This window comes from Patiria miniata, unplaced genomic scaffold (genome assembly GCF_015706575.1).
Source record: "Patiria miniata isolate m_02_andy unplaced genomic scaffold, ASM1570657v1 HiC_scaffold_3, whole genome shotgun sequence".
In the NCBI taxonomy this organism is placed as follows: Eukaryota; Metazoa; Echinodermata; class Asteroidea; order Valvatida; family Asterinidae; genus Patiria; species Patiria miniata.
Window position 1 is genome coordinate 36,458,009 of NW_024037069.1, and position 27,487 is coordinate 36,485,495.

Genomic DNA, 27,487 nt, shown 5'->3' on the forward strand with positions numbered 1-27,487 from the left:
ATAGGGGTCATCTGCTTTGAGTGAGAATTCCTCGAAAAGTCAATGGTCAACCCTCTAAATAACGAAAAGAAAATGAAAGATGTCATGTTGATCATAATTTTTTTGTGCAGCTTAAATACCTGTGAGAGTTCTGGGTATTTTAAAAAGAATTTTGAAGCATAGGCATTTAGCACTAGTGTCTATGGGAATTTTATTGCAGGGTTACACCGTCATGCACATTTACCTACCTGCCGTAAGCGGAGCCCTTCCCCATGCTACGGCTGGGTCAATGTGATGACGTCTCGTGTTTCACAGGTCACCATACAAATTGATACCCAGTGTCCTGTCTAGATATCTTTCCCCGGGGCAACCTCGTCCCAGTGCTTACTTTATTTCCAACCTGGTTTTCTATAGTAAGAGAGCTGGTAGTAGTGGACGCGTACTGCTCAATACCCTGGGGACGAGGTTGCTTCGGGGGCGAATCGCCGATCGTAACATTAAAACACGACCAAGAGAGGGCGCACTTATCTTCTTACGTACGTACGTGAAAATCAAAGGTTCAGTTGTTAGTAGGCTGGGCCTAAAGTTTAATGCTCCAAATAATTTAAACTAGATTTCTCGTGAACCCGAAAGCCTGCAGACATGAATGATGAAAATGTAATTAAGGTGAGTTTTATGCAGACCTTATTCAGGTTTTCCTGATGGCTGGAAATAAAGTAAGCACTGGGGACGAATCCAGCAATGGCATGGACAAGGATAGCCCGACTGCGTCTGGCCGTACAGTACTATCGCAAGCTCTGTAGTAGTACTACAGAGCTTGCGATAGTACTGTACGGCCAGACGCAGTCGGGCTAGGACAAGGACAACGCTAAATGAACAAAACGAAATGAGATATTTGTTGAGCAAGCAAAATGTATAACGTGTAGCGGCGCAATTCCATCGTAGTAGAATACTGCTGGCTGGAACATATTTTTGCGCCCAGCAGAAGTAGGGGGTGCTGAAGTATATTCCAGCACCACCATCCAAAAAGTTGGGGGTGCTGCAGTCATGGCAGTACCAACAGCACCCCCGTTTCCGCAGGCTTGTTGAGTTTTCAAACTTTGTTAGTGAAATACTGATTCTGAGGACCTTTTCTTTGCCCATCCAGGCCAATGCAACTTTTGGAGAATTTTACTGACAGTGGCATTCAGTTTGAAAAATATAATTACAGTATATAGTAAGGTAATGTTATTGTTAAAACATATGTAGTTGCCATACCATCTGGTATTATTATAACACGTTTGTTAATTATTTGAAATGTATTGAACTTTTGTTGTTAAAGCAGTTGCCATAATGCAAAGGAGATTTTCCAGTCAGTCATCAGTGCTTCAGAGAGCGCAGCAGCAACTACAAGGCAAGAGGATTTCCACAGGATCCTCCCGAGGAAGGAATGGCGCAGAGGAAAGAAAGAGGGATGACAGTGATCTTAATGTACATGTAAGTGCCTGAAGTGAGAAGTAAACTTATCTAACATCACAATTTTCATACACAGAGTGAATGGGAAGTTGTTACTGCTGCACATTCATGTATTTCTTTTTTATATATTACTTGTTACTGCGTAGCCCATTCAGTGGAATCCACTGGTCTCCCATGGAGCACAGTAAAGAGAAGACAATGTGAAGAAATTACACCTTTAGATGTGGGAAAAAAACCCCAGAAGAATATTCTGAAGAAAACCACAGAATCAAGTAGGGGCTGAAATTACCTAATCATCATATTGGCCCAGGTGGGAATTGAACCTGGTTCACAAGGCAAGGAAAGGAACCGCAACGCCAACCTGACTCCCACATCAGTTGCACTGTGGAAGTTCTTGTAGACTTTGTTAGTACTATAATTGTGCTTATAAGTGTATTTCTTATTTCATCATCAAATGAAAATACTAGACAATCTAACCTGTTAGGGTTATTTATTTGTGCTCAGTCTTATGCACAAACTTACACAACTTCACTTAAAACAAACCCCCCCCCCAAAAAAAAAAACTCATCAAAGAGCACTTGCCTTCATTAATTGACTTCTTTTTGTTCAAAATAATTATTTGTACGTAGACAAGTGATTTAATGTATTAGATTGGCTAGGAACCTACATGTAGATACCAAGGCAAACAAGAGACAATGAAATTGGATGTGCTTTCGTTATACAATGTAACAAGCTATATAGCGTTTTCCCCCTGACAGGCCTATCTGAGTAAACTCAACCAGAAAGTCTCCCAGGCTGGTGGCAAGCAGATAAAAACCACCACCGGCGATGATCTGAGTGACCTCGACCTTTCAGATGACAACGATGAACATGGAGGCCGTGAGGGGTGGACTGGTCTGTCAGCCAGTCGCTTTGTCAAGAAAAGCCACAGTCAGACATTGGTGGACAGTGACAGTGTGCGACGGAGGAGTGAGACACTATCAGGGGGCTCCACCTTGAAGAAGTCGGCTACTACACCCAGTTTCCTGAACAAATCTGCACCTGTTTATGCCTCGGCTGCCTTACAAAAGGCTGCACAGCTGGGGGCCAAGTTTGCTAAGCAGAAGCGGAGTGCAGACAACTTGCCGGACTCAGAGAGTGATTTTGACATTTCACTGAGTGACGAAAGCGGTAGCAACGTCCAGCAAAAAAGAAGCATCAGTGGGTTTAAGGGGAAGGTACTTTCTGGCAAAGTCAACCTACAAAGCAACAGTAGCGATGAACCCAAGAACGACGCCAGTAAATTCTTGAAGAAGTCTACCAAGCCGTCATTCTATGTTGGTGGGAGTGATGACGAAGATGGCAGTGACTTTGGCAGAGACGGAAACAAATTCCTCAAGAAATCAGCTGTTTCCAAAAAGCCTGGCATCTCTCAATCAAAGACGGACTCAGAAGAGGAGAGTGGGAGTGGATTCTTGAAGAAACCCATAAAAAAGCCCCAGGCAGACGATGCAAAATCCAGCAAAATTAAGACAAATAATGAGAAATTTGTAGCCACCCACCATGGCTATTTGACGTCAACACCAAAGAAAGATCCAGATGGCAATTCAAAGCTGTCACGAAAAGCCCCCTCAGGAGCCAAATTTGGACTGGACAGTGACGAAGAAGATCTGGAGGACTTCATCAAGAATCTTACACCTACTAGCTCACCGGAAATCCCTCCAGTCAGGGATCACAAGCCAACAGGAAAGGCTACAGTTATTTGGGTAAGATAATCCTGTCCTTTGGAATCAAATCAATTTAAAACAATATAGCAATGTAAAAATGCTTTTACACCAACATTTACCTTGCAAAAATCATTTACAGGTTGTAAGATGTACAGGATCATGAGTAAGAAAAAAAAATTCCTTAAGTTGGATACGTTCTTGTCTCAATCAAAAATGGGAAAGGTTATTAGGTTACCAAATGTTTCTCTATTTGGCCAACATTTAATTTGGTGATTGACCACAATCTGTAAAAGTTTCACTGATTTTCAGCCATGCACGACAAGGATACTGGCCTTTCTAGGTGACTACCCCAAAACACTACCAACACAATGTTCAGAATAATAGCAACAGTGGGCCTCTGGATGATGAAGTAAATAAAAAGAAAAATAACAGAACAGGACACCGATTAAATGGAATTACATTTATTGAACTTGAAACTGAATTTATAAATAACGTTTACATTTTCACTGTCCTGTTTAGGTTCATGCTTGTTTCCTTTTTGTTTGTATTTTACAACATTTCTGCGCACTGTCCGAGCATTAGGCTGCTGTACCGGTACCTCCAGAAGGTGTTTTCCAAATTGACCTACATGTATTGTGTCTTGTACCGTATACCTGTTTCATAAAACGTTCTGACCGTCAAGGCCCTTTGGACAACAGTAAACTGTGGCCTTGCCATGGCTACTTTGAAACGTTATTTTGTTTATGTATATATTTATTTATGCTCCGTCTTCAATGTGCTGGCCATAAAAAATAAAGTTAAATTTCTCCTTAAAATATTTGAAAAACCTTGTGTACAATGTAGGTAGTTTTTTGGGTAATCACAGATGAGAAAGGCTAGTGAATTTAAATTTGTTAACAAATTGCAGGAGAGTCAAGAACCCTCAGCTGTAAAATCTACACCTGTGAAAAGGCCGGCTACTCCTGCTACTAAGAAGACAGTATTTGTGCCAAGAGATGTGGACTCTTCATCCATGGGCAGTCCTGTAGCTGACGAGTCAGCTCAATCTATTGCTGACAGTGTGAATGATGAAGATGATGGAAACTTATTCAGTGGTGAGTCTGCTTCAGTTAGACGATCCATAGTGAGCAATACAAATGTCCCAAACTTGGCTAGCACGTCCAAAGTTTTTTATGTATTGCTTGTGAACATGACACAAGATTTATTTGGTTAATTACCAGTTTATTTTATGATCGAGTTGGTGTTGATTTAAAGTATCAAATGTGATGATTGGTGAAAATAACTTCTTTATGCATGTAATATGTATCATTTCAAAGTAAAAGACTTTTGCTTTTGGATGACAAGTAAAAATTATTAATTTATGCAGGAATACACACCAACATTATGCAACTGGAGGATTTGGAGCCTTTTGGAGTCATAACAATCGAAGCCAGTGGTCCTTTGTCGAAACCAAATGCTTTAGCTAAAGAAAACTATAATGACAATTCTGATCATATATCCGAGCACGACTCAATAAAGAAGGATGTTTTTGTCGGCTTACAAACAGTCGACGACCTGCTAGTGAAAAAGACAGTCCAAAAACATGACAGAAAACGCTCTGTAAGGAAAGAAAGTGTGATTGACAGTGCTGATGAGATAGGCACAGAAGTTGAACATTCCATCTCAGAGGTGCTGTCCGAGGGAACATTAAAAAGAACTGGGAGCAAGACCCCGGGAGAGGTTTACGCAGACGATACATTCGTCTCACAGACAGAATCTCCATCTGAGACTAGGACAAGTACGAAAACAGTGCCTGATACCAACTCTGAATTTACCAGTGAGGAGGATACCAGACGGCGGTACGACTCCAAGAGCCAGAGCTACAGCGATGATTTTCACTCCCATGGTACAGACTCGGATGTTGAAGATTTCTCCTCAGATGATAACAGCAGGACACGGACAGACTCAGTGACCCACAGTAGGAGCTTTACATCTTACACAGAGAGCAGGACAGTGACAAGAAGTGAGAAGACACCTAGAAAAGAACGGAGGAAAGAAAGACGGAAAGAGATGACTAAGGATGCAGCGGTGCAGGCAGATGGAGCGACTTCCGCTACACATCAGTGGCTTAGAGGTACATTGCACATGTGTTAACTCTGTGCCTGGGAAGGTAATACTTACACATAAAAGTATAATACACATGGAATATTTCTGTTTTAATTGTGATAATTTTGTTTGGCCTATATTCAGATCTAGATTTGAGCGCTCTAGGCACAGTGACTGGTGTCGATCCCTTGCCAGTAGCCATGCATGTCATCAACCCCCAGGCTCTTGAAGGTAAGATAAGATTATCAGGATTGATAAAAAAAAAATAAAGAAATGAAATATTACAAAAGAAACGGAGACAAGTGGCTGTATTTACTGCCCTTACTGCAGACCTGTTCAAATATACTAAGCATACACTGCTGAATATAAAGGGTTAATTAAGGGCAAATTCAAATTTGTAATGATCTGTCATCTTAATAGTTTAGGTATCTTAGCCATGTGTTCCTTTTCATGTCTTTCTTTTGCAGCTCTAACATCTTACAGTCCAAGTATCTTAGCCATGAATCAGACGTTACTCTCTCAGCTGAGACATACTCAGGAGTCCATCAAGTCGTCACTCAGACTCCATCAATCATTCATGGAGAACATCGAGACTGACTTTAGCTATACAACTCTGGAAGACACCAAAGAGGTGGGTGTAAAACTTCTGGCAATGTGTGTCTCAAGTTATCAAGAGCACAATTCAAGCTAGTCGGTGTTCAGGTTTCACTGTTCAAGCAGTAGTTCTAACTTGTCATTGTTTTGAGTTTCTGTGGTCATAATAGTGGTAACACTCCTTAGACATTTCTATAGACAGAAACAAAAATTTTGAAATAAATAGCTTTTCCTTTTGATATTCATTGCAACAGTGTAAACTACCTTAGCGAGTACTACATGATGATAAACGCTGATTGAGATTGCAAAGAAATGTTGAAGTTGAAGGAAGTTTGGCTACAGTCATTGTATACTATTCAAGTATTTAACCAAGTGTAACACCCTAGTATGAGGATCATAAGTCAAAATAAAAAAGGACTCAAGAAAAGTTTAATGTTAACTTGTGCTTTAATTTGACCTTTTTCATGTTTTTGCAGTTTATTCATCGTCACAGACGACCAAAGCTGACCATGGAGCAAGCCTTGGCAGAAGTCAGGCAAGAGATGGAGGAGGGATACAGGTAACAGGAGTTACTGATGGAGGAAGTACGAATTGTCATCTGGGCCTGTCAACCAATAAATCTATTATTTTGAGTCTCACCGAATGTGTATGAGGAAAAAGGGTGTTTTAGATCACCTGGGAGATGGTGGTAATCTAAGAACAAAGATGTTGAGGAATGCAGATAACAAGAGCTATGATGTCGGGAAAGAGTTAAAGGAGGGATACGAGTTTCTGAGAGATGGAAACAGTTTGATATATAAAGAGGAAACAAATGAAGAGTGTCAGGAGGAATACTAGTGTCCAAGAGATGAAGCCAATCCGGTAAATCCAGAGGACATATACTCCACGAGATGCAGATAACAGGAATTAGGTAGTCGGGCTAGAGATGGAGGAGGGAGGTTTGCCTGTCAAATCTGGAGGACAAAGAATTAGAAGGCCATAGATAACTTCTTTTTGAAATGCTGTCAATCTGACAAATCTCCAGAGTTTAGACAAGAAGTGAAGGAGGTTGTTTTGAGGATGAGACCTGTAGGGAGTTTTTTGAAGACATTACAATAAACATGTATTAAGAGAAAGGAAACTCATCTGACAGATCCTGTCAATAAGATATACAATATCTAGAAACATGGCAAGAGATAAAGGAGGGGTGGAAGATGAGAGCAATCTTATATATCTGTAGGAAGTCTGGAGGACATGGATTATACATGGAACTGAAACTAAGCATGTGAATGATGTAAATCTGATACACTTGCAGGGGCGGATCCAGGAATTTTTGCGGGGGAGGGGGGAGGTGTTGTTATCAGCAAATAAATGCTGAAATGTAGACATGTTTGTTTCTCCGGACACTTGGCCTCCGTAAAATCAATAGGTGGGGTGGGGGGGGGGGGGGGGGGGTTGTACCATTCTTTTAATGGGGGCACTGTTCACATCCAACAATCATCGTAACCCAGCAGGCTCTGACCGAATTCTGTGCACAGGCGGATATTATTACCAGTATAATTGTTATAATTTGTTGGGTGGCAGAAGGGGGGGGGGGGGGGTTCACATTATATTTAATGTACTTGTACAAAATATAAAAAATTGAGACAGAGCTGGGTTTTAATTTGATCTTCCCGGTACTGCACCTGACTTGGCAGTCAAATTAATTAAGGATGTAACATTTTGACGTTTTAAGTTAAAGACAGATGGTAGAGAATAGATTGATAAACCTGGAGTCAGTCAGACAACATGGAGGGATGCTGGAGGTTACAGTCGGGAGACGGGGGAGAGATACTGTTTGAAAATATTTTCAATAGGAGAATAGCAAAGAAAGCTACTGAAGATAATACCCTGAGCACTTTACATGTGGCAGAAGTCAGTTCAGAAAGGACAATGGTTATCACCAGAGATTGTCACCATGATTGCTGTAGAGGACGTCCATGGTGGTTGGAGGCAGGTGGTTGGGGCAATCTAGAAGACTGATTGCATACTGCATGGGTACGTGAGATTAATAGAACATCTTGTAAGATGTCAGCATCATCCAAGAGGAGGATAAGGATCACTTTGCACAAAGCCGAGTCTTGCTTGAGTGTTAACAACTCTTGTCTCTTGTGAGGTGAAGTTACTAGGGGTACACCTTACGTTTGTTTTGTGTTTTACATCTGTTGTACAATGAACAGCTTTTGCATGTTTGCCTAAGAAGTCCTGCCCGTAATAAACTATAAGCTCATACAGGGTGAATAAATAAAACGGAACCCAACTCCCATAAATGTATTTCATATTCAAAAAATTATGTAGCACCAAAAAATAATAAACAGGAAAGCCAATTATATAAACTACTTTTAGATAAAAAAAAAATTACTGAAATTGTTTAATCCGTTCAAAGAATATCACCATTTAAACGCAATGACCGTAAAACCTGTTTGGTCCAAAACAAAAAGCAGTTGATTGTGTGTTCTGACTGGAACAACAAAGAAAATGACATAATACATGTTTCAACAACTGTCAACAACTGTAGTACACAATGTATTTAATAACAACCCTGCTAAGGCAAACAGTATCATTTATTTTAAAAAACGGGCCTTCACAAGGACTTTCTTTAACTTTTAATCTGAGAGGTTTTATCGCTGGTGATGTTTGAAGACAATTGTGAAGACGATTCTTGAAATTGCATTTTTGGACGAAAGAGGTTATAGGGTCATTGTGTTTAAATGGTGATATAGTTTGAACATATTATGCAATTTATGACAAATGGTACCGAAAAAAGTTGCACTTTTGTATACGTGCAAGGTGAGTGTGAACCACAACTTGCAACTGTTTTTGGTATCATTTGTCATAAATTACATAAATTCGAACACATTATAACTGTTTTGGGCCAAACAAAGAGTATGGCTGGATTGCTAAGGAATGTCTGTACTGATTAGTCCTTATTTGAGCGAGAGGTGCTCCGTAGTTTTTGAGTTAGACAAACAGTATTGGAAGGGGGATTTTCTTTTTTTGGTTCAGTGTAGTTAGAAGTAAAAATGAAGTCACAATAAATATTAATGAGAGTTACTCTATTTGGAATACAAGAACTGTTTGCATTTTTCTTTCAATGGTCTGCAGTTATATGGGCTAAACTTTAAAGACACATTTGACTTTTTTGTTTTAAAACTCATGAACGTTTAAACAATGGATTAATCAAATTTTCTCGACCGGTTGGAAAAACGTGAGCTCAAGATAATGTTTAAAACATGTCAAAAAGTATATCTGTTTTGCTTTTTTTTGATACAAGTATCAATTTCTTTAACGGAGACGACAATTATGTAACAGTTCATGAAACTATTTTCATGTACAGTGAATTTTCAAACAGATTTCATGAACAAGCGCTCATTATACGCCCGGAATGGATAGATTTCCTTCGATAAAAATAACTTACTAAAATGTATTGCAAGATAAGTTCCTGCTATCCAGTTGTTCCTATTTGTAGATGTGATTTGTTTATATCTCCGTTCATGTTGTGTCTTTAAAGGGGTTTCCGCTAGCCTCTACTCCGCTGTGTCTAACTTGGGCACAACAATGAATCATTAAAATTGAGAATCGCTAATGGCCAAACCCGTTATTTAGCTGGGCTTACATTTCGTGCAGTACACGAGACCGATTCAACATAATTATGAATAATTCTAGCATAGCCGGGGATAAATACACAGTTCAAGCTATTGATTCTACATGACCCCGGATGCACAAACCGATCATTCGTCAGACGGATGACCCTGTATATGAACAAATACAGGTATAGCATTGTGAATGACCTCTGCGGATCATATCCTGGTCTGATGGTAAGGAAACCTAAACTGATGAGTTTCCGTTTGCATGCGTGACGTGTGAGCGTCCGCACGGCTACATTGACGTCGTACATTGTATTAGGGATGTCCTGACCAACCCGAAATTCGAACCACCGAGAAGCAAGTTCATTTTTTAAGGTCGCGTCCCAGTAATCAGGACGCAACGCCATTTTTCTTTTTTATTCACCTCTCTAACCCCGTCTACAACAGCTGGAAGCCCGCTTTTTCGAACGGCGGCATCTGCCATCATGAACTGATGGCCCACAGTTTATGTTCGCAACCGCACAGTACAACAAAAGACGACTACAGTGCAGAACGAAACACGCACTCGCGTACAATAGCTCGGCGGGTTTTTGATATTTGTACAGGCTTGGGACGTACCAGCACGTTGACAACACACCCTGGCTGCATGCACGGAGTATTACTGAGAGGCCGTACGTACACACGAAGCAACGTTGACAACTTACACCGAACCCGAAATTCATGATAGGAGTGGAATACCATTCTCCCCATCCCACGTAGACTCTACTGGGTCAGCCAAATCATGATTGTGGGGAAAAGAAGGACTTTCCTGTATTTTGTGTCCTGCTTTTTGATCTTGATGGTCATAGTCACACTGCGAGGAGGGAATCATCATGGTGGACCGCGGACTTCACCGCGTAGTCGGACTCGAGATGCCAAACGCTCGGCTGATGCCCATGCCAAAAATGCTCCTAATCCGTACAAATACAAAGTGTTTGATAACTACAACGAAGCTAATGAAGAATACGACGCGTATAAGGACCAAGGACCGAATGGGTATGTATAGTATTAGTAGGATAATTTCTCGACACAATCCCCCCGCCATTTCCACCTTTCATTGGCGACCACTCTCTCCCCACCCTGCCTTTCTCCCCATCTTTATTCTTATCTTTCCATATCTACATTATAAATTCCCCATCAATTTCTACAACTGTTCTTTCCGTTAGTGTAGCCTTAATGGGTAATACATGTACACTGCACGAAAAGACGACGCAAGCCGGTCATTTTTACTAGTTTCGTTTCTTATTCCTCCATAATAAATGCATAATTTACTGGTGAATCATAGCGACATCGCGACACCATGCATCCATTCTTGAAATACGTGCGCATGCATGACTAAACCTAAAAAGCAGAGAGCTCAATGTGCTTCACGAACCACGGGTATCCGCCTAAATAGCCTTTTGAAAGCTTTGTCTGAAATGACCCGCACGCTAAAAAACTGCTATGCTCCCAAGTTGCAAAAGCATCTGACTAGGTTTGGCTGAAAACGGCAAAATTCGAAAAGTTCTGGCATTTTGTAAATTTTCGCAAATTGACCCCTACTTACCAGTTGGTGACATTTGAACCCAAAATGTGAATACCGTCCGAAGGAGCTTGGGCTAGGGATGCATATTTCACCAAGCTTGGCTAAAATTGACCTAAGTGTCTAGGAGAAGAAGCATATTTGTTTGAGTGTTGCACATTTTCCTAAAATAACCACTGAGTGACCATTACCTGAAATCTTCTAAAATGCTGTATATGGGCTAAGTATGTAATTGACGAAAAATTGTTCAAATCAGGTGAAGAATATGTTGGCAAAAAAAATTAGTGACCACTGGGTGACCATTGACCAAACATGCTGGTTACTTAAGATAGGACTCAGTTCAAGGAAGATCCTGTCAAAATTTTGTTGAAATCGGCCATGAAATTTGGCAGATATGACAAAATGACCAGTAAGTCACCACTACCTGAAATGGAGTCCTGAAATCTACTAAAATACTGTATGGGGTATGGGCTTAGAATGTCGTGGGCCTTGTGCACGAGTTGGCAATTTTTGTCGAGTTCCCAGAATGTATTTCATTTATTGTAACCGTTGAATGGGATGGCGCCAGACTATTTATGCAGGTATAATGCATCCTTATTTTACTGTCATTTTTTGGTTAATTGACATTAGGGAATGTTTTATTACAAATTTTAAATTATTATTTGAAGCAGACTGAAATCGCTTACTCCTTTCTTCGCAAGTTCCAAAATTAAGATTTTACCTCACTTTCAATTCAATGTGGCCGACTCGTGCATAAGGCCCATTGACGAAAATTGGGTCAAACCAGGTAAAGAATTTTGGCAAAAAGGCGTTGTACCTGTGTCAGTAAAATTACTCTATACTGGCCATTAGGTGATAACTCGGGTCTAGGAAAATCCTGTCCGAATTTGGCTGAAATCGGCCAGGAAATTTGGCAGATATAGCATTTTATTTGTGAGCGTTTGCCCGAAGAAAGAAAGAAAGAAACGCGACGATCACAATAAGTGCTTTTATGTGATACGTCACTAGTGTGCCGTTTATTTTTTTTAAAAACGGTCTTTACGGCCCCCCGCATTTTTCACGTATCCATTGTCAAGTGATATAGCATTCCCCCTGATTTTCGTCACTACAAGCATGCATGAAACCTTTTCTTCGCAAATTGTGTTGAATCCAATTGATCTTGAGCAGCTGCGGTCCCAAGCGCGACGTAGCCATGGTTGAGTTAATTATCGATAATTCGTGTATAATGATGCTTCGCTTGGATTAGTCATAGCATTGTTTCGTCACTGCAGTGCTCTTGTTCTCAGTGCGATGAAACCGAAATTGTCCTTGAATATTTGTCATTTCCATTTTTTTGCTATGGGACTCAATTAAATTTATGCTTGGTATACCAATTACACGTACCAGGGTACGTGCGCATGCCTCTTCTGCATAATCATTGCGGTGCACAATTCAGTACATTTAGTAAATTTATGCACCAGCCTTCCATGTATTGATTATTTTATTGAACATCCTAAAATTGCGTTCGAGGAAGCATTTTGTTTTTACAGTTCCTCTTTACTTAGTAGTTTTCTTATACCAAATAAAAAACACAGTTAATTTTGAAATTGTGACACGGATTATTGCATATCAGCTAGCAGGGCTATCGTCCAAGGTTTTGACCAGTGTTATGTAAATTTGTGTGTGTCATGCATGATGCATCGATCGCGAGTCTGCATTGAAATGTAAATATTCCACAGCCGAGTTTAAGCCCATTGTTGCCATGGTGTGTTGTGGTCTGTTGGGCGTGTAAAGCTGATAACGAAAACACAACAAGGGCCCCGCAACTTCCAAACATCATTGAATTTGAATACCACCATAAGCGGCACATGTTGGCTTTGGTTCACGTATATATACATGTACATGTACATGTACATGTACATAGAGATGGGTGTGTAATTAAAGCCCGTAGGCATACATAATTATGCGTTGCGGGAGTCTCAGAGGGCATCCTTTGTTATTTTAGTTTATCAAATGTATTTATTAACATTTAATGCACTATTCAAGAGATGTAAGAACATTGCCCTCTAGCTCCGCCTTAACGAAACAAGTCTATTCTGACGTAGGACATATATAAGGGCCTACGATATTGAGGTCCTTTAAATTCAGTTCGGACGTTCAATTTGGTTTTGATTTCCTGCTTAAATCTGAGTTAGCCTATATGTTGGTCGTGTAAAATCCTAGATTTATTCCCTTGAGAAAATATATTTTTCGTTCTTGCGAGAAAGTTATCAGCCTTTGTTTTATACGAGTTAATTTCAAAGGCGGTAATCTATTCGGTCGTGATACTCAAATGTGCCAGTTCGCCAATTAAGATGCCCCAGTCAATGTCTGCACTCGCAACGTGCACTTTATAACAAATAAACATGTTACTTTCTTTCACGCATGTTTATAGGATGTTTTACAAGTAATGGTCTTTTGTATTCGGCCCATTAAGACACGTAATTTGCACATGATGTCGTTTATGTATATAAATGTCACTAAAATAAAACCGATTTCTTTGAAAATTAATGTTCAGTGTTCTACAAAATATACTCTTGTTTACTTAAATCAACAAAGATATCAACAACCTTGACGTCGTTATGGTTATGCCCACTTCCATGTGGTAAATGCCACTGAAGTACGACGAAAAAAACAATCTCACCGATTGACGTCATTTTGGTGTTTACGTATTGACATGGCCTTGCATGTTTGCTTTTCATCGGTGACTTTTATTATTTTGGTAATGATGAGCTGTAGGAGATAGGTCTGCGTAAATCTAATGTATGAATTCTCATTTCGAAAGGGAAAGAAAATCCTGCTTCGTATAATAATAACTCCCCTTAACATTCGGTTTGTGTGACCTGTTGGGTGCTGTAATAATTGTCATAGTTTTGTGTGGTCGTAACTACGTACGTGCAAATTAGAAACCAAACAGAATACACAATTTGTACATTCTGTTTGGTTTTTAATAAAATGTATTATAATGTTACTTTGGCCCAGATGGTCTTAATATTATGCGTAACTCGTCCATTTCGAGCCTAGGATATTACATTCATGATTAACATGCACATACTTTCGTTTGTTAATGATTGCATGGGTAATAATTTTCTACGTAGAACCGTATAATTTTATCGTATATACGGATCTTAAATATCAGAAAGAACAGCTTTCACTTGTCATGTTCTTTTCAGTAAGGGACATATATTCAATACTGTACAGTTTGGTTTTAAACAGTTTACAAGACCTATAGTGTCGTTGACACAGGAACTTTTTGCGCGTCATATGTTTTTGCTAGTCTGGTTTATAATCTATGGACGGCCGTAAAGGGGGGGGGGGGGGCGGGCAACGTCTCTATAGTCCGAAGTGCCATTGGTCCGACGTCCCATTGGTCCAACGTCCCATTGGTCCGACGTCCCATTGTTCCGACGTTCCATTGGTCCGACGTCCCATAGGATTAGGGTTAGGGTTAGGGTCAGTCAACCTGAACCAGTGGAACTACACAGTATTATGTTTCATCGGACCAATGGGACGTCGGACCAATGGGACGTCGGACCAATGGGACTTCGGACCAATGGGACGTCGGACCAATGGGACGTCGGACCAATGGGACGTCGGACCAATGGGACGTCGGACCAATGGGACGTCGGACCAATGGGACGTCGGACCAATGGGACGTCGGACCAATGGGACGTCGGACCAATGGGACGTCGGACCAATGGGACGTGGGACCAATGGGACGTCGGACCAATGGGACGTGGGACCAATGGGACGTCGGACCAATGGGATTTCGGACCAATGGTACTTCGGACTATTGTGACTCAACCGTAAAGGGTGGGGGAAATTTACAGTTTTTATATGTAACCCTCAAAATCACTGAATTCTCGACAGAAATAACCTTAACTGAATAAACATATTTCCCTTTCTGTTTGGGGCAAAAATTATCTCCGTTATATTGACGCCAACTGAAGGTCATCCATACAAAACGGCGCTCCTTATTTTTATTACGAAATCTAATTTGCAGAAATGCAAATTCTGAAAAAGTAATTAACACCCGGGTAATTAAAGCCAGACGTTGTAAGAGACTAGTAAGGGGCTGGGGTATATAAAACAAAGCACACACTACGCGATGTAGACAAGAATGAATGGATAGATGCCATTATAAACTGCATGGACCAATCCCCAGATAGTGGCCTAATGGACAACAAGTCTAATGGCCTGTTGCGACGTCGTGTGGTTGATGATGTGATTGAGAAACGGCATAATGGACAAACTCTGAAATACAGTGTGCAAACAGACACCTATGTAATTATAATGGTGCAGGGCTTTTGGTATAGGCAAACATGACCTACATTCTTGAGGTCAAACGGAAGACAACTTTTCTTGAAGATTTTGTGACTTCTCTACACCCAAGACATCAATTTCAATATCAAGTCTTTTATTTTAGGGAGTTGCCAATTTTACCAAAATTTTTATCATCCATGTGCATTTGTCGTTGAATGATTGAAGCTGTGATTTTAATATTTTTTCTGTTAGAAGGATCCCGCTTTGAGGGACATAGTTTTTTTCCGGACCAATTTCATCAAAAAATCGTTCAATTTGAACCGAGGCCCATTCAAATTCGGTTTAAGTGAATGCTCCCTTAAATGAGCATTCGAGCATCAAAACGAGTCGTTCTATTTCGTTTTTTTGGATAAATATGTCAAATTTATATAGTCGTTGCGTTCATTCAAATTCGTTAAAGGCCTCAGAAAGAGGTTGAAAGAGAATTCGATTGAATGAACTAGCAAATAGTTTTCACATATCTGGACTCCAATTTCTGGATTCCTTTTTCTGCTGATTCGCATTTGCCTATAATTGTAATGGACAGAAGAGCCTATTTTGTTTTCAGGTTATGACGTTGATCTCACCCTTGTTTCTACAAAGCTTTGTTAACATGTAATCGTGTTTAGAAATAGTCCACAAAATTACAAACATAAATAAAGTTAAATGAAAAGCACCAATCGAGTCTTTTAAGCCTTCCTCAAGTCGAGTCGAGTCATTCTGATGAGGGACTCGAGTCGAGTCGAGTCATTTGCTCGCAGTGACTCGAGTCGAGCCGAGGTTACGCCACTGATTAAGTGGAATCAGTTGATTTAAAAGATTAAACTGATCCCCAATCAATTAATTTTGCCAAATATAAGACTCAAAAAAGTGATTTAAATCAGCAATTGAAAATAAAATCGTTTGATTTAAATCGCGATTTTTCATAGTTTAACAAAACCTCCATAATAGGAGAGGATGATCCAAAGATCGGTGAAAGTCCACGAAACTGATTTCTTGCGCGTTAATCAACACAATTTTCTGAAAAAGACGCAAAGTTATACCAATACAGTCAAATCTAGTTAGTACAAACTCTGTTACTACAAAATTCTGGTTATAACAAACATAAAGCCTTAGTCCCGACTGTGCATTTATGTGCACAATGAATGGGACTGATGTTCCTCTTAATACAAAATTCTGATATAACAAACAATTTGGCTAGGTCCGAATGAGTTTGTATTAACGAGACTCGACTGTATTGGGGACGCCTTTATTAAAGGAACACAGTACGTGTATCTTTCTTCAGAGAATGACAACATTTACATAAAATAAAACTGATGTTGCGGAGATGCGCCTGACATCAGGAGGCATGTTTTGCACCAGCCTCGACTCCATGGGCGCGTGCGCGTTCCTTCACTAACCTCGTACGTACATTTAATACAAATCCTTGCTAAATAACTCGACGTCGAAATTTTATGCTTCAAAAACACAACTTGTAACGTTTTAAACATGACGTCGCGCGTTAGATATCGACTGCAGTCCTAATTCAAATGTGTCATATTCTGACACATTTAAATTAGACCAATCCAAGGGTTTAGATCGCGCAAGGCATGATGGGAAACAACATGGCGCAGCAAGATCATACCCATGGAAACGAGGTTGGTTTTGCACATGTTATTGCGATGGTGTACCACGTTTAAGGTTGGATAGCTCAGTTGGAAGACCCCCCCCCCCGCTATTTTTGCCTTAGAATATAGAATGTGAATTTTGATTATGACATATTTATGTATCCAAATTTTACATGCATGAAAATTTATTTGTCACACTGCAGGTTTTCAAGTTTCACATTGTAAACAAATCATATTCTGCCGTGAATGTTTGACTCAGCAGCTTAATGTTTTGCGAAATTTATCGTGATTCTCTCGAGCTTGGGTGGACGTTAGTGTGCGTCGCCATTAGATGGTGATCTTATTGGTTTGATTAATTTAGTTATCTAATCTTGGGATGAGTAATAATGGTCGTCCTGGCAAATGCCTCATCATATGTTGTCTGTTGATATAGCCTAGCCTCTTATTAACGCATTCGTTCGTATTTATATGTTTGCATGGCGTTGCCGTTTGTACATGTACATTACGTAAGATTTTACACCATCATTAAATGCCGTTGGATCCATGTACATAAACCCGGTCAGCGGATGTTTTCTCCGGAACATTAATTTATGTCTCTGACATCAACATTTTAATAACCGACCCACCCATGTTAATCAAGACACAGACAATCTTAATTTAGTTATTTGACCTGCCAGTGAAAAGACAAACATTTTCAAACGATTTTTGCTGTCGTCATGATGTCTCATCTAGCGTTGTCAGTGCACAGATTGTTACCATGAACTTTATAAAGGGGCTTGTTCCACAAATATACACGAGTATCATTATTTATTTATTTCTAAACACCTTATTCATAAAAAGGTTGGGTGTGTATTAGCCACTACATGTACATGTTTTAAATTCTTATGTTAATTTTTTTCCCTGTCGATAGCTTAATGATGCGTCAGATCGTGGCTGGATTGTGTAATCATTTCGTAGGGGATTTATTTGTTTGTTTTCAAGTTAATTTGATGAGTGGCGTGTTTTCTGGATTGGCGTTTTGTCATTTTACTTCGTCATTTTACTTCGTAAGTGGGGAGGGGATGCGGGCAAACCCAATCAAGGCCTGGATCCAAACCCGTTAACACCCCCCCCCGCTCAAAAACCCTTGGATAACTGAATTGGCCTTATTTAAGTATAGGCTCCCTATAGTGGGTAATCTGTATTGTTTTTACTCAGATGTGTAACCACTTCAAATAGCGCCTGCTTTTGTGTCCTCCATAACATTACGATTTTTAGTTTAAAAAAGCGGAACCCAAACCCCAAAAATACATTTCATATGTAAAAAAATATGAGGCACACAAACACAATAATGACTGGAAAGTCAATTTCATAAGCTACTTTAAGATAAAAAAAAATACTGAAATTGCTCGATTCGTTCAAAGAATATCACCAATTAAACGCAATGACCCTAACACCTGTTTCGTCCAAGCAATTCCAGTATTTTTTTCTTTCTAAAAGTAGCTTAATAAATTTGCTTAATTCCAGTCATTATAATGTTTGGTGACATATTGTTTTAAATATTTAATATAAAGTTTTGGGGGTTTGGGTTCCGCTTTTTCTTGACCCACCCTTTATTATGCTCAGTTCACAAATGTAATTAGGAGTAGTTTCTGCCTGCTCCATACAATTTAGACCGCGTAGTTTTCGTTCTGCTGAATATCTTCATTAAAACAACAAATGCAATTATCTGTACAAAAAACTCGTTAACAAATTTTTTCTCGCTTGCTTAAATCCTCCCCGAGTCAAATTTGCCGGTTGATATCCGTGCGTTCAGCCAAAAAGCTTAAGCGCTACTTACACACAGTGGTGAAAGTGGGGTCTACTTTCATAAGGGGCACTGTGTTTGTGCGGGGGGGGGGGGGGGGGGGTAAAAAGGCACCTCTTTTTGCACCTCTTTGAATTCAGTGTTGACAATGCACAACTAACGAAAAATGATGCCATATGGGTCCGTGTATTTGGTACTACATTTGTATTGGTTATACATGACATTTGTAGCTAACGAGGCCTCTCTATTTTGAATCACACATAATTATTGGACTCGCTTAAGTTCATCCTTATTAATATGTTTTTTCTTACTTTTATAGGGACAGTACAGATCCCTTGGACATTCGGACATTCTCGAGTACCGACGACCAGCTATTGTATTTATATAACAAGGTATTATCAGCGCCATGGATGCCAAATCGCAAGAATTTAGCCTCATTCAGGTGAGATATCTTTTTGGAAACAATAGAGGGCGGTGTGCAGTTCCAATGATGCATACTGATGTGTACCATAATGCCACTTTACAAATCGCACTTCATCTCAAATGTGTGCTTTACTTTGTATAAGTCCTTGACTTGAGTAATAGAAATCAAGTTTTTAGCACGCCCCCTTCAAAGATAATTCAATGTCATTGAAAATTTTTGTACGAACTGAAATCGTTTCACCTGTTTATGTTTTCCAGAGATGTGTTTTATAGGCAAACAAGAAATATGACCGCACAAGATGAGGTGATTTTAAACCATCAAAACGTCAAGCTTGGCGATAGTCTGCCGTACGCATTCACCAACACTTTGGGTGCAAAGGATGGAGTCAAGTATTACTTCAACATTACGCAGGAAATTCTCGACGAAATTCCAGTGGTAGGCTAACGGTGCACTGAAAAATTGCCTGGGTTAATTTTACCAAAGAAATGGTGAAAACTGCAACTACCCAAATTGTGTTTTTATTCAATTTTGCTTCAATTCAGAAACCTTGGGACATTTATCAGTTAAGGCCACATTTTTGCAGTATTTTTGTATCATATCCAACTTCCGTTTAATAACAGGTTCCATTTCTGCCAATACACACTGAAAATTGCATGGGTTAACTTCACCCAAGACAGGGTGAAAACTGCAACTACCCAAAATTGGGGAGTTCTATAAGCAACGGTTTGGGTTAGAATTTCTGTTAAATTCAACCAAAACTTGTGGTCATACAAGACCAAATTTAATTTGCAATTTAGCTAACAATTAACAGACAAACTGTTAATTTTGTCTAGCTAAAATTTAATTCAGCTAAAATCGTTATGTAGGCAGCTCTTTGAAATCGAGTTATGGCCTTTGGTTGCATGATGGTATTTTCGCGTCGGGAAGATTTATATATTTCAATGTGGGCCCTTCATTTTTGTGGCCTTGGCGACAATAATAACAGAACTTAGGGACTCAAAAGGACTTGTCAGTCAAGCGAGATCCCACCAATTAACTACAGACTAGTGATTCGACTGCTCAGATACTTACTCGGTTCACTTTTGCACTGTAGGCCTCTCCTTTCCATGGGAAGACGTTCAAGCGGTGTAGCGTCGTTGGAAACAGTGGAATTCTCTGGAACAGCAAATGCGGGAAAGACATCGACAAGGCAGACTTTGTGTTCAGGTATCGTGTGTTTTTTTTTTTAAAGCCAATTCCTAATCGGCATTTGGTTTCTGCGCAATGAAGAAGTTTATGTCAAGATCATAAGGGATGATAAGTATGACAATGTAGAAGTATAAAATGTTGCTGCTAAGATTAACATTTGTTGAATGCACACTAAACCAACCAATTGCAGATTGCAGAAAGACCAAATAAGGCTCCTTTGTTTATTTTGTTTATCCCGAATGACCAGTTGGCACACCGAATTTGCATATTTTGATTGTTGACCATCACGGTTGATGTTTTTTAAAGATAAATAACCTATAGGTTCCTTATTTTACAAATGAAATAACAATTAACAAACAATGTAATCCAACAGATCCAACGTGCCACCTCTTCGTCCTTTTGTTGTGGACGCCGGACGGAAATCCAACCTATCCACCATGAACCCAAGCATCATCAATAACAGGTATGCCCAACCTGCTATGAGCTTGCCATCGCGCCAACGTATTGTTTCACAGCATGCCTAGCCGGTGTCACGGTCTCACTTCTCCGGCGTGCTGGATTCTCCGGGTGAATGCGGCGGATAATGGAGCACGTTACAGTGCACGTTACATGAGCACGATACATGCTCATGTGTCCGCTGTACTTACTTTTCCTCGGGCGGTGCTATGGGGTCTACCCAGTCCACCCAAGGATGTGTTATGTAACACTTCCTGTGGATGAAGCTTAGAGCATGTAGAGAGGACCATTGCCTGGGTCATTCCATGGTCTTGCAACAGCGTGTGTGTGTACGTGTGTGTATGGAAGAATAATTAAGAACGAACTCCTTGGTCTGTGCATGGCTCCTTGGTCTGTGAAAGGTCTGTGTTCCATGCTCGTTCGTGGTTGTCTTTATTTTTGCAACCATGTGTATCCTTCACATCTTTACATGTACAGTGTATTGGGAGTTCCGCGCGCCACGAAAATTCTGGATTCGACTGGTACCTTGTAACGTATACATTTGTACATACAAATATCCAAAGATTACACGTGCACCCGTACAACCCCAAAGGACTCAGCACACAATAAAGTTGGCGAAATGTACACTACTGCGCAACTTGCGCATGCGTGTTTAGGCGAAATTTCCCTCTGCGGAGAAGCTAGCACGCCGGAGAAGTGAGACCGTGACACCGGATGTATGTGCGCGCAGGTCATGGATGACATCAGAGCATATCGACCGAGAGGTGTAAACGCAAAATTCTCATAGGTTGAATCAATGTCAGTCTGTAATTTTTTTTTTTAAAGTTTCAACTCTATTGCCTTACACTCGCTGTTTGATTTTGTGATATCGAAAAAGTCAGGTATCAATTTAAGGTTTGCTCAGAAAATGCATCCCTTTTCTATAGTTTACGTGAAATTGATAATGCATCGCAACAAGGACATCGACCCAATTCCAGCAAGACGTTCTTTTTTAATGCGCATTTTCTGGCGAAATATTTTATATTTTCTGTATGTTGATATATTAAATAAAAGGAAATGTCAAGCAATAACATGGTACAAGTAGTTTTATGTCATTGCAGTTTTTATGTTATATCATTTTACGCTACAGATTTCGACGCCTTAAAGACATTGCAGACCACGAGAAATTCGCAAAGGAAATTGGCGAGTATAACGGCATGCTGTGGCTTCCGTGCATTGGATCGGTCAAGATGGTGGAGGTTTGTCTCCAGGCAAAACGGTCACTTGATTTCCACGGGGGAGGTAACCCTAGGACAGCTATCGCCAACCCGTATCATTATATCGCCGTCCAGTACTTTTGGAGTCACAGGAATTTGACGCAGTTTATGTCCACAGGTTAGTATACAATCTCTCCGATTACAGACCAACCCGGGCTCACTTCTACCACGAATCCCCCTTCTATGGCAAAAGGATTTTGCTAACAACTTTTGTTCAGATAATCATAGGCAGTTGCTTTGCAAAATGCTTTCGCCATTGGAGTGGGGCTCGTGCACGTGTACTGTGATGAAGTGCCCCGTCGCTATTCTGATTGACTTCTGCATGGCCGTGGTGTGAACTATTTGAAGTTTAACAAGCGTACATTTGACACCTGATTCGTATGTGTACAAGACAGTCATCTACTCGAAAACTAGCACAAAGATGTGAAGGTTTGCATGTCCTCTCATTGTATGAGGCTTTTATCAAGTATAAATAATATATTCAATATTGGGTTTTGCCTTTCACAAGCACACGAGACAACACTGAGTATTCAATGTTATACAATGATGAAATTAAAAATCATCCTGGCGCAAATTCAACCTCATGAATTGTGCTTAGTAAAATAGGCTACAAGCCTGACTAATTTGCAGTGTGCATTACTGTGCAATCTATTCACAGCAGATTTTTGCTCAGAACTTTAAAAGTTATAATAGCTTGGGCATTATTTTGTGCTTAGCAGCTAAAAATTGAGCCTTGTCTCTTGTCTATAGAAAAGTGGACTCCAGCGCCCTCTGTTGTCACAATCACTATTGCAAATACGTGTGATGCTCTTAATGACTACAGGTTGTCGTTTGGTTCAAAAGAAATTCTTGATCGAACCTTTGAATTCTGTGTGAGTCATTACATTGCGACAAACTATTTCACAAAGATGTTAGTGGGACTGCATTTATTTTGTTTACCGCCTTTTAACTGATTTTCCACCTGATCCTTGGTAGGTTTTTACGTGACCCACTTGTCGTTAGCCATGTGTGACGAGACGCACTTGTACGGCTTTTGGCCTTTCGGAACTACGGTAGAAGACAGCCCTACAGACCCTGACAACAACACGGTGTCATTCAGGCAAAGGAAAGTCCGATACCACTACTTTGACAATCTACCAGGACCAAACGGCGCTCACTCAATGCAGGACGAGTTTGGAGTGCTGGTACAGATGCACAAACTAGGAATGCTGAAAATGCACGCCAGTAGTTGTCAAGAATGAAACTCTTCCACCCTTCTACCTCCCGTTCCCCCTTTTTAAAAATTAAATATCTCCCTCTTATGGAACAACACCACATCGATTTCCAAAGCTTCCAACTGCAAGCTGGCGTAGCTTGGCTAAAACGCCCTCTGTCGTTGAAAACCCAGGCTGGTAGTAGTCATGACTGCAGTGCGCATGATTGAACAAATGACGGGGTTCGTCTTTCGAGCTTGCCTAATCCTGGGGCCAGATTTCAATGCTCATTGAACAGAGACATTATGTTTCATCAGCAAAGATGAACTGCTGAATGTGTGCAGGGTACATGGATAACTTCCAATGTTTTGTGAATATTTTTATTATATGAAGCACATATCGCTTACCTACAATTTCAGGTGTTCTATGCTCACAAGGCCATAAAGTCAAGATGGACAAACACTGAATAATTATTAGCCGAAAAAAGAGAGCTTTTCTATATGACGACTAGGACCAGCGTTTTATTTCCGCGGGTACTCTGTCCGATGGAAAGAATAATGTCCCGTCGATATTTATTATCATAATTGCCATTCCTGATTCTTATTACCTGTACATAAAGTTTTGGGTCTGAGCCATCCGTGTATTTTTTTAGCGACATTATTGCCATAGCCTTCTCTTTGATGCGGTCATGTACATGTACTCGGTGTGTGAGCCTGTTTTGCACCAATGCAATGCCTGAAGGTGCAACACTGGGAAGTGCTTTGGTAACGGCAGACAATCAGCCTAAACCGAAGCCGATGTTTCAGTTTGTCTTCTTCCACGTTGTTGCCACTCCTAAACTTCTGATGTGTTTTAATAATTGCCAATGCTTGATTGATATTTATTATTACCATTAAATTTAAATAAGTTTTTGTTTATGTGTCTAGGTAAAATTATAAAGCTGCAGCACTGCATTACGTGAAAACATTTCTTAGAATGCTGACGAAAAAGAATGTTCGATGGTGCAGCGCTAAGTGCTTTTAAATGGTTCATGTTGTATAAAGACATTAAGGCCTATCAATAGCATTCTACATTGTGAATGTGTTCCTCGGACACGATCAATGCTTATTTGTTTGATGTAAAACAAACGGAGAAGGGCCTACAATATATGTTGGTCAAATCAAAATTGTTTGATTTGATTGTGTCCCTTGTGTTCTGGAATACTGGGTGAGTAAACAAAAAAGAAATCCAAATAGAAGGACCAATTTTTAACATAAATTTTGCCCGTAGCACTTTCGAAATCTAGGATATGAAATCCAAGTTATAAGCTTTCTTTTAGAACAAGAATCATTCGAATCACTTTTGTACTTTTCCAGTTAACGGAATTTTTAACACAGACATCGTTTTAAAATTCTGTCCACGGATCTCGAAAAGTGCCGTTTGTGTTTCGTTTTTTTTTTACTCACCCAGTATATTATAACACATGTGTAGCGTTGTTTTAATCCGAGATCGGTGCACTCACGAAATAAAACCAATACTAAAGAGGTTTGACTAAAGAGGTTTGACTAAAGAGGTATTTAAGTTAACTTTATAGTCGAACTTCGCGTTCCTGGAACGTTCTTCTATTGATGAGGTTGCCATATAGCCAGAAATTAGAACGAAATCAAATTACATGTCATAATATAAGCCACTGGCGACGAGTATCATGGCTACGATTTTGATGTGTTATACAGAGGTACTAGTGTACATATTGCCTTTATTGCATTTGCCTTATGAATAGTACGGTATACAAGAAAATATTATAATACTTTGTTTACTCTGCATAATAATGGCGCTAAGCAGTATCTAACAACAATCAGTATTTTGCATTGTTACAGTACATGTATTTATATTTTGTATTGTTGAAACAGGGGATATGACCTACGTTCACCCCAGGGAAAATGATCAATGAAAAACCCTTTTCAGAAACAGTACTTGTAACACGTTGAGTTGTGCTATTGACATACTTTGGAGATATTCTCTCGGGGGCTTTGAAACTCTCTGCGATTATATTTTTTTTAATACTTCTGTAATGATTGGCTATGCGTTAGGTAGGGCAGGCAGATATGAGGCTTTTGATACTAACATTCTACAGATGAAGACTGTTAGTCGTATTTATAGCTAAATCCAGAGGCTGTGGTATTTTTTCTTTAAAGCACTTACGAACGAATTCTTAAAAAAACCGCACATATGTTGCATGAAACCACGCGTAAGTTAGAACACTTTGTTCTCTGGACATATGCACGTGCACCAGCGTAATTGTTTATAACTTGGAAAACATTATTAAACTTTGCAAAATGGGTTGCCAGCCTTTTGGCTATCGTGATGAATATGGTTCGCCAGTGGGACGGGTACCAGTAGGACTGGCACGTGAACTTCACATTGTTAAGCAATGCCGTGTATATGGACAAACTTTATAATGCTATCCATTGAATGAGTGTTATCGTAATGTGTACAGTTGTTGGTGCAATATTTTTTTTCTCTTTAATATTTCCAAGGCGAAGGCAACAGCTAGACAAAATGACCACTATTTAAGAAGTAAATACATGTATTTTGAGAAGAGGTGAAGTAATTTACATGTACATGTATACTCCTTTTTCTTTTAAAAGATGCAAATAGTGGATCGGAATATTGGCAGGAAGGGAAGAAACCGCGTAGGTTTCTTCCTTTTACGGAGGAAATTTAGAATGACACCATCAACTCCGTCCATTCCTATAATTTTCCGTTCGAGATTGTAAGTCACAAATTGAAAAACACCAAGTGTCTTCCCGCGAAAGATGCTAAAAATATAGCTGCTATGGATTGTTGATTGTATATAATGGTTCTGCTCTTGTAACAAAAGTTTTCATGCCATATGTGTTTATAAATGGAACGTCTTAATGTTTATGTGTATTTTTTTCTCCAAACTGTTAAATGTAAGATACTCTGTAAACTATTGTTAAAAGACTTTTTTGCGACAGTATTTGTTTAGTTGCATTTAGGGTTTCCCTGTCTTATTATGATCAACGTTATGTTTTTATAAACTATAACTTTCTCTTGAGGTTATTATTATTTGGGTACAATTATTTGTTTGTATTAAAGTACTTATATGGTAACAAATCGTTTTGAATTGGTCTTTTATGAAGTCGTTAGATTTCCCCCCTGCCTCCAAATATAAATGATTTAATTAGAACAAATATTTATCTCAGCAAGCGCTCATACATTTCCACATAACTGAAAATATTTCACAATAGTACTGTAACAGCTCCTATGGATTGTCGGTCGTTCACTACCAATTTTACGCAATTGCAGCAGCTCATACCGGGCCGCGATATTTTTTTCCGCATGCCTTTTTTTTCTGTACGAATGCATATGGGCGTATTTCGAAGTAGGCGTTGAGTTGCAAGTCAGGTTCTCGGACTTTTTTTTCCCTTGAAAAAAAAAATCCAAACCACACATTGGTAAAAGAAAAGTGTTAAAAATGACTAACAGACCTTTTTAAGAGAAAAAAAGAAGTAAAGAAGAAGAAATTAAAAAAACATTCAATGGAAATCGAACTCACACCATCGGATTTGTAATCCAATGTAGTATCCAAGCCACTACAGCAGCGACTCGATCGATGTGGTAGTTTTAAACTTTATATTATTGCATATACATGTATAGCGCCCAACAGCATAATTCTATATACATGTATATACTAGCGAGCGTGTGGTATGGGAAAAAAAATCGCTACCGGGCCTATAGTGGCCTAAAACGTCGATGTACATGTACATCTTATATTTTACAAAATAACGGTCAAAACCGACACAATGTCACAGTTGCCAAGTTAAAACATTTCTCGCTTCATCAATGACTGAAGTTATTTCCCATCTCCTGGTAATTAGCTGAAAATGCAATGTTTTCCTGCTGTTTTGGATAGGCTGCATAATGTTTCTATCAAACACACCCGCCCATGTTATTGCCAAGACAGTGGTGTTAACATGACATCAATTTCTCGCACGATTTAGCAGACAGAGAATATCCTATGCTATCTGGGGGGGGGGGGGGAACAAATTGGAAAAAAGGTCCCTTGAGCCAGTTCTCACCCGTTGGATGCAAATTGGACATGTAGGAAAACCGGTATCCTCACGCCGAAACAGACTCGCCCCCTCACAATGTCATTTCGAGACAATATAATCAAGAGACCGTTTTTCTGAAAGTCGCATCTCATACTTCACCTGTTTTAGTTAAATAGATCAGCCGTCGGTATAGCGAAATTGGTGTTTAAACTTGATG

At 39.7% G+C, this 27,487-nt stretch overlaps 2 protein-coding genes across 3 annotated transcripts; both read left to right on the forward strand.

Annotated features, from left to right (window-relative positions):
• The first annotated feature begins 491 nt into the window (after positions 1-491).
• LOC119737968 (uncharacterized protein C19orf44-like) lies at positions 492-7,158 on the forward strand. 2 transcript variants are annotated; one of them, XM_038212645.1, is made up of 8 exons: positions 492-645; positions 1,301-1,455; positions 2,193-3,179; positions 4,048-4,234; positions 4,507-5,253; positions 5,370-5,456; positions 5,693-5,856; positions 6,296-7,158. In XM_038212645.1, exons 2-8 carry the CDS (start codon positions 1,312-1,314, stop codon positions 6,380-6,382), a joined length of 2,403 nt encoding a protein of 800 aa, XP_038068573.1. In that variant the 5' UTR covers positions 492-645; positions 1,301-1,311; the 3' UTR covers positions 6,383-7,158. The 2 variants fall into 2 exon arrangements, with proteins under 2 accessions (XP_038068573.1, XP_038068572.1); XM_038212644.1 differs by having other exon boundaries at positions 1,304-1,455.
• Positions 7,159-9,613: 2,455 nt separating this feature from the next.
• Positions 9,614-26,332, forward strand: LOC119737108 (CMP-N-acetylneuraminate-poly-alpha-2,8-sialyltransferase-like). The gene is made up of 7 exons (XM_038211202.1): positions 9,614-10,459; positions 19,018-19,140; positions 19,380-19,557; positions 20,216-20,328; positions 20,684-20,773; positions 21,896-22,140; positions 22,998-26,332. Exons 1-7 carry the CDS (start codon positions 10,206-10,208, stop codon positions 23,261-23,263), a joined length of 1,269 nt encoding a protein of 422 aa, XP_038067130.1. The 5' UTR covers positions 9,614-10,205; the 3' UTR covers positions 23,264-26,332.
• Positions 26,333-27,487: the final 1,155 nt, after the last annotated feature.

Bases quoted from the DNA above. Each gene is read 5' to 3' on its own strand.
- LOC119737968 (XM_038212645.1), top strand. From the start codon at position 1,312: ATGCAAAGGAGATTTTCCAGTCAGTCATCAGTGCTTCAGAGAGCGCAG. The intron at 5,254-5,369 runs GTACATTGCACA...GCCTATATTCAG, and splicing joins TACACATCAGTGGCTTAGAG to ATCTAGATTTGAGCGCTCTA. The intron at 5,457-5,692 runs GTAAGATAAGAT...TTTCTTTTGCAG, and splicing joins CAACCCCCAGGCTCTTGAAG to CTCTAACATCTTACAGTCCA.
- LOC119737108 (XM_038211202.1), top strand. From the start codon at position 10,206: ATGATTGTGGGGAAAAGAAGGACTTTCCTGTATTTTGTGTCCTGCTTT. The intron at 19,558-20,215 runs GTAGGCTAACGG...TTTGCACTGTAG, and splicing joins TTCTCGACGAAATTCCAGTG to GCCTCTCCTTTCCATGGGAA. The intron at 20,329-20,683 runs GTATCGTGTGTT...GTAATCCAACAG, and splicing joins AAGGCAGACTTTGTGTTCAG to ATCCAACGTGCCACCTCTTC.